General features: G+C 48.0%; 1 protein-coding gene across 1 annotated transcript in view; it reads left to right on the forward strand.

Moving 5' to 3' along the window:
- The window catches only part of PLCG1 (phospholipase C gamma 1), a gene marked incomplete in the record, with an annotated part of 93,941 nt that overhangs the window by 63,124 nt on the left and 20,817 nt on the right, over positions 1-10,000 (forward strand). Inside the window, 11 exon segments of the mRNA XM_056547648.1 lie at positions 1,482-1,602; positions 1,946-2,114; positions 2,583-2,705; positions 3,647-3,748; positions 6,583-6,770; positions 6,870-7,070; positions 8,132-8,251; positions 8,342-8,522; positions 8,597-8,674; positions 8,799-8,902; positions 9,549-9,645. Of these exon segments, the coding sequence (XP_056403623.1) occupies positions 1,482-1,602; positions 1,946-2,114; positions 2,583-2,705; positions 3,647-3,748; positions 6,583-6,770; positions 6,870-7,070; positions 8,132-8,251; positions 8,342-8,522; positions 8,597-8,674; positions 8,799-8,902; positions 9,549-9,645 (1,484 nt within the window).

Below are 10,000 nucleotides of genomic sequence, written 5' to 3' on the forward strand. Positions count from 1 at the left end.
TGGCGCCATTTGGGGCTGGGGTGTGGTGCCATTTGGGGCTGGGGTGTGGGCCTTTCCTGCAGGTTCCATAGACTTTCACAGAATGAGCAGCTCTCTGTTCCCCTTTCTAAGGGGCAGCGTTGGTCTCCTATCGGTTGTGGCACCATGCTGCTGCTGCGGCTTTTGAATGTCTGCGGTTTCTTTTGCGTCTGCAGTCTTGGTCCCCTCTACTATCATGCGGTAACCACGTCTGTGTCCGTACATATGCTAGGCCCTAGCTAGGACGTTCCGGGATGCCCCTTTTCAGGGCATTCTGCTCCCTTTTTGGCCTTATTCCTTCGTCTCCTCCTACGTGGGTCGAGGTAGTCCCGGGGTGGTGGGCGTTCCGGTCATCCAAATTACTCTACTTGAGCTTCTTTCGCTTCCCAGGTGGTTGCGGCGGGCCCCTGGGATGGAGGTTTTTGGTCTGCAGCTGTTCTGGTCATCTATTTTCTGCCCCCCGGCGTCTCCGCAGTTGTTCTCCATCCTTCTTTCTTTTTTCCAGTGTTTTTCTCCTTCCGTACTCTCCTTCTGCTCAGGCGTATGCTGCTCTCCCTGGTGTTTTTTCCGCCATGTTCTCTTGACTTGGTTGACTCTTGATGGGTTCTCTTATTTGTGCTCTTTTGTTTCCAGCCAGGCTAGCCCTCTGTCTGGTTCTGTGTTCCTTGGAGTTGATTCCTACCTCCTCCCGTGATGGTTCCGGCCCATCTGGCTTCCTAGTCGACCTTTTCTTGTCTCTCTTTCTGGACCTCTGGAGTCTCTAGATAGGACGGTCTCTTCCTTGGCGTCCTCATCCTTCTCCATGGACGGGGGATCTTCCGGGAGCTCAGTTTTTGGGCCTCTGGTGTCTCTGCCCGGGATCTCGTCCACAGGCCTTACGGTCGAGTGGGTTTGGTCTCTGGACTGTTTCCCCTTTCTCTGGTGGTTGGTTTTTCCCACCCTAGGGGACTGCTTTGGTACGTCCCATCAGTAAGGTGTCCCCCCCCCCCCCCCAATGAAGAGCGAACGAGAAAAGGAGATTTTTTTGTACTCGCCGTAAAATCTTTCTCGTAGCCTTCATTGGGGACACCGCACCCGCCCATTTAGTCATTTTTGTCCGGATACTCTCTTCCAGTTATTGGGTTTTTATCCGCGATTCTTTTCTAGGGTCCTTCGGACATATTCCTTTGTTGTCTTCTACTACTTTGTGACAAAACTGATGACCTCACTTCCAGTGGGCGGGAATATCCAGCCAGGGAGGAGCCGACTTTTTTTTTCTTCCTAGTGTCAGCGCCTCCTAGTGGCAAGAGCATATACCCCTCAGTAAGGTGTCCCCAATGAAGGCTGCGAGAAAGATTTTACAATGAGAACAAAAAAATCTCCTTTTTCAGCCTTAACCGGTTTAGCGTTTGGACTATAAATAACCTTTTGATATTTTGCGCACTACGTGACCGTATAATGGCGAATATCCTCGTCTCTTCCAGTGGACTGCTGGGACGGGCCAGATGGGATGCCGGTGATCTATCATGGACACACCCTGACCACCAAAATCAAGTTCTCGGAGGTCCTCCTGACCATTAAGGAGCACGCCTTTGTGACGTCTGAGTGAGTACTATGGAGCTGTGACATTAAAGGAGGACTCCGGCCAGTGTCTGACCCCCATATTGTCCAGAACGGGATGCATAGACACCACTCTATGTAGTGGGGAGAGCCGGGGCCCTGTTTTGGAAACTGTGGGGTCTCAGATCAGACACTGGATACATTTGAGGGATTGGAGTTCCCCTTTATTAACTTGGGTTCATTGCCAGAAGAACGAGGGGTCTTTATAGAAGATCTGTTCACATATATCCATCATGTGTTATTATGGATGCAGATTGAGGGGCAGACGTTATAAAGAGGGGGGATATGTCGGGCTATTTAATGACCTGTCCTCACTCTGCACCGATAGGTATCCGGTTATCTTGTCCATTGAGGACCATTGTAGCATAGCCCAGCAGAGGAACATGGCCCAGTACTTCAAGAAGGTATTTGGGGACAATCTGCTGACCAAACCCGTGGACGTCAATGCCGATGGATTGCCGTCACCGAACCATCTGAAGCGCAAAATTCTGATCAAGGTGAAAGAATAAATAATTCCATTATTGTACCCGACCGATTCCAGCACAATTACAGGTTAATAACAGGGTGCCTACAGCTGTTGCAAAACTACAACTCCCAGCATGCCCAGACAGCCAACAGCTTGTCTATCTCCTCCAGATGATCCACATTGTCCCTAAAAGGTAAATCAAGGCTTCCCTCTCATATCATCCTTTAGTGCATTGAATCCTTGATTTACCTTTTAGTACAGTGTGGATCCTCTGGAGGAGACAGACAAGCAGTTGGCTGTCCGGTCATGCTAGAAGTTGTAGTTTTGCAATGGGTGGAGGTTCACAGTTGGGAGACCACTCCACTAAGCCTTACAATTCTTCTCTGTGCTTCAGTATGTAAAGGAGCCTCCTGTAATGGGGGATGGTATTAGTTATAGCGGGTACGGGGCGAGAAGGAAAGACGCGGTCAGAGCAATAACCTCCATCTCCTCTTTACAGCACAAGAAGCTGGCGGAGGGCAGCACCTACGAGGAGATCCCCACGTCCACCGTGTACGCCGAGAACGACATCAGCAACTCCATCAAGAACGGAATCTTGTACCTGCAGGATCCCATAAATCACGTAGGTTGTGTTATATGTCGGGGGGGAGGGGTGTCTGCCGCTGACTGTGCCGCCTGCCGCTGACCGTGCCGCCTGCCGCTGACCGTGCCGCCTGCCGCTGACCATACCGCCTGCAGCTGACCGTGCCGCCTGCCATTGACCCTGCTGCTGACCGTGTCGCCTGCCGCTGACCATACCGCCTGCCGCTGACCGTGCCACCTGCCGCTGACCATACCGCCTGCCGCTGACCGTGCCGCCTGCCGCTGACCGTGCCGCCTGCCGCTGACCGTGCCGCCTGCCGCTGACCGTGCCGCCTGCCGCTGACCGTGCCGCCTGCCGCTGACCGTGCCGCCTGCCGCTGACTGTGCCGCCTGCCGCTGACTGTGCCGCCTGCCGCTGATTGTACCGCCTGCCGCTGACCGTGCCGCCTGCCGCTGACCGTGCCGCCTGCCGCTGACCGTGCCGCCTGCCGCTGACCGTGCCGCCTGCCGCTGATTGTACCGCCTGCCGCTGACCGTGCCGCCTGCCGCTGACCGTGCCGCCTGCCGCTGACCGTGCCGCCTGCCGCTGACCGTGCCGCCTGCCGCTGACCGTGCCGCCTGCCGCTGATTGTACCGCCTGCCGCTGACCGTGCCGCCTGCCGCTGACCGTGCCGCCTGCCGCTGACCCTGCCGCTGGCCGTGCCGCCTGCCGCTGACCGTGCCGCCTGCCGCTGACCGTGCCGCCTGCCGCTGACCGTGCCGCCTGCCGCTGACCGTGCCGCCTGCCGCTGACCGTGCCGCTTACCGTGCCGCCTGCCGCTGTCCGTGCCGCCTGCCGCTGACCGTGCCGCCTGCCGCTGACCGTGCCGCCTGCCGCTGACCGTGCCGCCTGCCGCTGACCGTGCCGCCTGCCGCTGACCATACCGCCTGCCGCTGACCGTGCCGCCTGCCGCTGACCGTGCCTTCTTCTGCTCCGTACAGGAATGGTATCCGCACTTCTTCGTACTTACAAGCAGCAAAATCTACTATTCAGAGGAGACGACCGGCGGCCAAACCAACGATGATGAAGAGGAGCAGAAGGAGGTAAGAAGTCCATTAGGCTATCCTTCATATAAGATAGGGATAGGTATAAGGCTATCCTTCATATAAGATAGGGATAGGTATAAGGCTATCCTTCATATAAGATAGGGATAGGTATAAGGCTATCCTTCATATAAGATAGAGATAGGTATAAGGCTATTCTTCATATAAGATAGAGATAGGTATAAGGCTATCCTTCATGTAAGATATAGGTATAAGGCTATCCTTCATATAAGATATAGGTATAAGGCTATCCTTCATATAAGATAGAGATAGGTATAAGGCTATCCTTCATATAAGATAGAGATAGGTATAAGGCTATCCTTCATATAAGATAGAGATAGGTATAAGGCTATCCTTCATATAAGATAGAGATAGGTATAAGACTATCCTTCATATAAGATAGGGATAGGTATAAGGCTATCCTTCATATAAGATAGGGATAGGTATAAGGATATCCTTCATAGAAGATAGAGATAGGTATAAGGCTATCCTTCATATAAGATAGAGATAGGTATAAGGTTATCCTTCATATAAGATAGGGATAGGTATAAGGCTATCCTTCATATAAGATAGAGATAGGTATAAGGTTATCCTTCATATAAGATAGAGATAGGTATAAGACTATCCTTCATATAAGATAGAGATAGGTATAAGACTATCCTTCATATAAGATAGAGATAGGTATAAGACTATCCTTCATATATGATAGAGATAGGTATAATGTTATCCTTCATATAAGATAGAGATAGGTATAAGGCTATCCTTCATATAAGATAGAGGTAGGTATAAGGTTATCCTTCATATAAGATAGAGATAGGTATAAGACTATCCTTCATATAAGATAGAGATAGGTATAAGACTATCCTTCATATATGATAGAGATAGGTATAAGTCTATCCTTCATATAAGATAGAGATAGGTATAAGGCTATCCTTCATATAAGATAGGGATAGGTATAAGGCTATCCTTCATATAAGATAGGGATAGGTATAAGGTTATCCTTCATATAAGATAGAGATAGGTATAAGGCTATCCTTCATATAAGATAGAGATAGGTATAAGGCTATCCTTCATATAAGATAGGGATAGGTATAAGGCTATCCTTCATATAAGATAGAGATAGGTATAAGGCTATCCTTCATATAAGATAGGGATAGGTATAAGGCTATCCTTCATATAAGATAGAGATAGGTATAAGGCTATCCTTCATAGAAGATAGAGATGGGTATAAGGCTATCCTTCATATAAGATAGAGATAGGTATAAGGCTATCCTTCATATAAGATAGAGATAGGTATAAGGCTATCCTTCATATAAGATAGAGATAGGTATAAGGCTATCCTTCATATAAGATAGAGATAGGTATAAGGCTATCCTTCATATAAGATAGAGATAGGTATAAGGTTATCCTTCATATAAGATAGAGATAGGTATAAGGCTATCCTTCATATAAGATAGAGATAGGTATAAGGCTATCCTTCATATAAGATAGAGATAGGTATAAGGCTATCCTTCATATAAGATAGAGATAGGTATAAGGTTATCCTTCATATAAGATAGAGGTAGGTATAAGACTATCCTTCATATAAGATAGAGATAGGTATAAGGTTATCCTTCATATAAGATAGAGATAGGTATAAGGCTATCCTTCATATAAGATAGAGGTAGGTATAAGACTATCCTTCATATATGATAGAGATAGGTATAAGTCTATCCTTCATATAAGATAGAGATAGGTATAAGGCTATCCTTCATATAAGATAGGGATAGGTATAAGGCTATCCTTCATATAAGATAGAGATAGGTATAAGGCTATCCTTCATATAAGATAGGGATAGGTATAAGGCTATCCTTCATATAAGATAGAGATAGGTATAAGGCTATCCTTCATAGAAGATAGAGATGGGTATAAGGCTATCCTTCATATAAGATAGAGATAGGTATAAGCCTATCCTTCATATAAGATAGAGATAGGTATAAGGCTATCCTTCATATAAGATAGGGATAGGTATAAGGCTATCCTTCATATAAGATAGAGATAGGTATAAGGCTATCCTTCATATAAGATAGGGATAGGTATAAGGCTATCCTTCATATAAGATAGAGATAGGTATAAGGCTATTCTTCATATAAGATAGAGGTAGGTATAAGACTATCCTTCATATAAGATAGGGATAGGTATAAGGCTATCATTCATATAAGATAGAGATAGGTATAAGGCTATCCTTCATATAAGATAGGGATAGGTATAAGGCTATCCTTCATATAAGATAGAGATAGGTATAAGGCTATCCTTCATATAAGATAGGGATAGGTATAAGGCTATCCTTCATATAAGATAGAGATAGGTATAAGGCTATTCTTCATATAAGATAGAGGTAGGTATAAGACTATCCTTCATATAAGATAGGGATAGGTATAAGGCTATCATTCATATAAGATAGAGATAGGTATAAGGCTATCCTTCATATAAGATAGGGATAGGTATAAGGCTATCCTTCATATAAGATAGGGATAGGTATAAGGCTATCCATCATATAAGATAGAGATAGGTATAAGGCTATCCTTCATATAAGATAGGGATAGGTATAAGGCTATCCATCATATAAGATAGGGATAGGTATAAGGCTATCCTTCATATAAGATAGAGATAGATATAAGGCTATCCTTCATATAAGATAGAGATAGGTATAAGGCTCCTTCATATAATATAGGGATAGGTATAAGGCTATCCTTCATATAAGATAGAGATAGGTATAAGGCTATCCTTCATATAATATAGGGATAGGTATAAGGGATAGGCGTTGGATTCGTGATCCCTTTCATCCCCTTCAGGTCAGTAACAGTTCTGAGCTTCACTCGGCCGAAAAATGGTTCCACGGTAAACTTGGCGCGGGCCGGGACGGACGCCACATCGCCGAGCGCCTCCTGACCGATTACTGCATCGAGACCGGGGCCCCGGACGGCTCTTTCCTAGTGCGGGAGAGCGAGACCTTCGTGGGGGATTACACACTGTCCTTCTGGTAAGCGTTGGGTTTTGGACACCGCGTTGCGTTCATCACATTTGGCGCAGAATAGAGAACTGTATAAAACGGATCCGGATTGTGTCGTTTATTATACAGGAGAAACGGGAAAGTCCAGCATTGTCGGATCCACTCCAGGCAGGAGGCCGGGAGCCCCAAATTCTTCCTGACCGATAATCTGGTGTTCGAGAGTCTGTACGCGCTGATCAACCATTACCAGCAGATGCCGCTACGGTGCAACGAGTTCGAGATGAGGCTGACCGAGCCCGTGCCGCAAACCAACGCACACGAGAGTAAAGAGTGAGTGACCGCCATTATACACAGGGGTGGGGTCAGAATAAAGGGGCGGCACCGAGGGGTTAAAAAAAAGTGAGGAATACAACTCCCAGCATGCTGCCTGGAAATGAAACGACTGCCGAGATCAAAAGGAAGCCTTGATTTACCTTTCAGAGACAGTGCGGATTTTCTGAAGAAGGCAGACAGGCCTTTGGCTGTCCGGGCATGCTGGGAGTTGTAGTTTAGCAACATCTGGAGGTCCACAATTTGCAGACCACTGCCCTATGCAATGAGTGATGCAGTCAGGGCATGCTGGGAGTTGTAGTTGTGCAACAGCTGGAGGTCCACAATTTGGAGACCACTGTCCTATACAATGAGTGAGTTGTAATTTAGCAACAGCTGGAGGTGCATAGTTTGGAGACCACTGCCCTATACAATGAGTGATGCAGTCAGGACATGCTGGGAGTTGTAGTTGTGTAACATCTGGAGGTCCACAATTTGCAGACCACTGCCCTATGCAATGAGTGATGCAGTCAGGGCATGCTGGGAGTTGTAGTTGTGCAACAGCTGGAGGTCCACAATTTGGAGACCACTGTCCTATACAATGAGTGAGTTGTAATTTAGCAACAGCTGGAGGTGCATAGTTTGGAGACCACTGCCCTATACAATGAGTGATGCAGTCAGGAAATGCTGGGAGTTGTAGTTGTGTAACAGCTGGAGGTGCACAGTTTGAAGACCACTGCCCTATACAATGAGTGATGCAGTCAGGACATGCTGGGAGTTGTAGTTGTGTAACATCTGGAGGTCCACAGTTTGGAGACCACTGTCCTATACAATGAGTGATGCAGTCAGGACATGCTGGGAGTTGTAGTTGTGTAACAGCTGGAGGTCCACAGTTTGAAGACCACTGCCCTATACAATGAGTGATGCAGTCAGGACATGCTGGGAGTTGTAGTTGTGTAACATCTGGAGGTGCACAGTTTGAAGACCACTGTCCTATACAATGAGTGATGCAATCAGGAGTCAGACATGCCGGGAGTTGTAGTTTTGTTCCGCTCTGTTAATCATCCTTTGGATCTTTGCAGGTGGTATCACGCGAGCCTCACCCGGACGCAGGCGGAGCACATGCTGATGAGGGTGCCGCGGGACGGCGCCTTCCTGGTCCGTAAAAGGAGCGAGCCCAACTCTTACGCCATCTCATTCAGGTTCGGCTCTTTATTCCGTTCCTGCAGAGAAGCCGCTCTCTGACGGTCCACTTATCGCTCTTTCTCACTTCCCGTTTTTCTTTTGCGCAGAGCGGAGGGGAAGATCAAGCACTGCCGGGTGCAGCAGGAGGGGCAGAGCGTGGTGTTGGGCAGCTCCGAGTTCGACAGCCTGGTGGATCTCATCAGTTATTACGAGAAGCATCCGCTGTACCGCAAGATGAAGCTGAGATACCCCATCAACGAGGAGACGCTGGAGAAGATCGGCACCAATGTGAGCGCCCGGCCCGGGGGTCTTCTCTAGGTCGGAGTGACCTCTTACATGACCTCTACCCTCTTGTGTTGCAGGAACCAGATTACGGGGCGCTGTACGAGGGGAGGAACCCTGGATTCTATGTGGAGCCCAATCCCATGCCGGCATTCAAGGTAGGAGCCCCTCCTCTGTGGGCGGAGCCTGTGTGTGCGTCTCCTCGTACCCATGATCCTTTGTTCTTTCCTGTCCTAATAATCCTCTCTCTCTCTCCCCGGGCCCCTCCTCCTGTGTCCCCAGTGCTCAGTTAGGGCCCTGTTTGACTATAAAGCTCAGCGAGAGGATGAACTCACTTTCACAAAGAACGCCATCATCCAGAACGTGGATAAGCAGGAGGGCGGATGGTAAGCGGCACCGCGCCTCCCAACCATGTCCCTTACACGTTTGTCTCTGTCCTATATCCTGTACGGCAACCAGGGTGCCTTCAGCTGCCTCCTCCAGAGGATCCACACTGTCCCTGAAAGGTAAATCATGGCTTTACTTTAATTTCTTGGCTCAAAAACAGAAGCCCTCCAGCTGTTGTAAAACTACAACTCCAAGCAAGCCCGGACAGCCAGCGGCTGTCCGGGCTTGCTGGGAGTTGTAGTTTTACAACAGCTGGAGGACTGCAGTTCGAGGACCGCTGCTCATATGAGAAGAAAGCTTTGATTTACCTTTTTAAGGTTGGTGTGGATCCTCTGGATGAGGCAAACAGGTCCTTGGCTGTCCAGGCAAGGTGAGAGTTGTAGTTTTGCAACAGCTGGAGGGTTAAAGTTTGAAGACCACTGCACTTGGGGATAAGAGGGAAGCCTTGATTTACCTTTCAGGGGCAGAGTGGATCCACTGGAGGAGGCAGACAGGCCTTTAGCTGTCTGAGCACCCTGGTGGGAAACGCTGCTCTCACAGGGGGACCTCCATATGAAATGTTACCATTACATGTATTATTTTCACGTAGAAATTATTTCGGTTACCACATTTGGGCGTTATTAATAATATTTCCATCCTCTATAGGTGGAGAGGAGATTACGGGGGTAAAAAGCAGATGTGGTTCCCTTCCAACTACGTGGAGGAGATCTTCAGCCTGCCCGAGCCTGAGCCCGAACGACCGGTAAGTCTGACGGGACGGGGGGGTGCGCCCGAGTTACACCGGCCGATTGGTCGCACCGAATTTACCGTCCGCAAATGACGAAGCTGCTCCAGAGATCTGTCGTACGGGATCAGAATATGTCGGCCGCTATATATCCGATCACGGCATAGTCAGGGCTTTACCCAAATTATAGTCAGGGCTTTACCGAAATTATAGTCAGGGCTTTACCCAAATTATAGTCAGGGCTTTACCGAAATTATAGTCAGGGCTTTACCCAAATTATAGTCAGGGCTTTACCCAAATTATAGTCAGGGCTTTACCCAAATTATAGTCAGGGCTTTACCCAAATTATAGTCAGGGCTTTACCCAAATTATA

This window comes from Hyla sarda, chromosome 12, assembly GCF_029499605.1.
Source record: "Hyla sarda isolate aHylSar1 chromosome 12, aHylSar1.hap1, whole genome shotgun sequence".
Taxonomy (NCBI): domain Eukaryota; kingdom Metazoa; phylum Chordata; class Amphibia; order Anura; family Hylidae; genus Hyla; species Hyla sarda.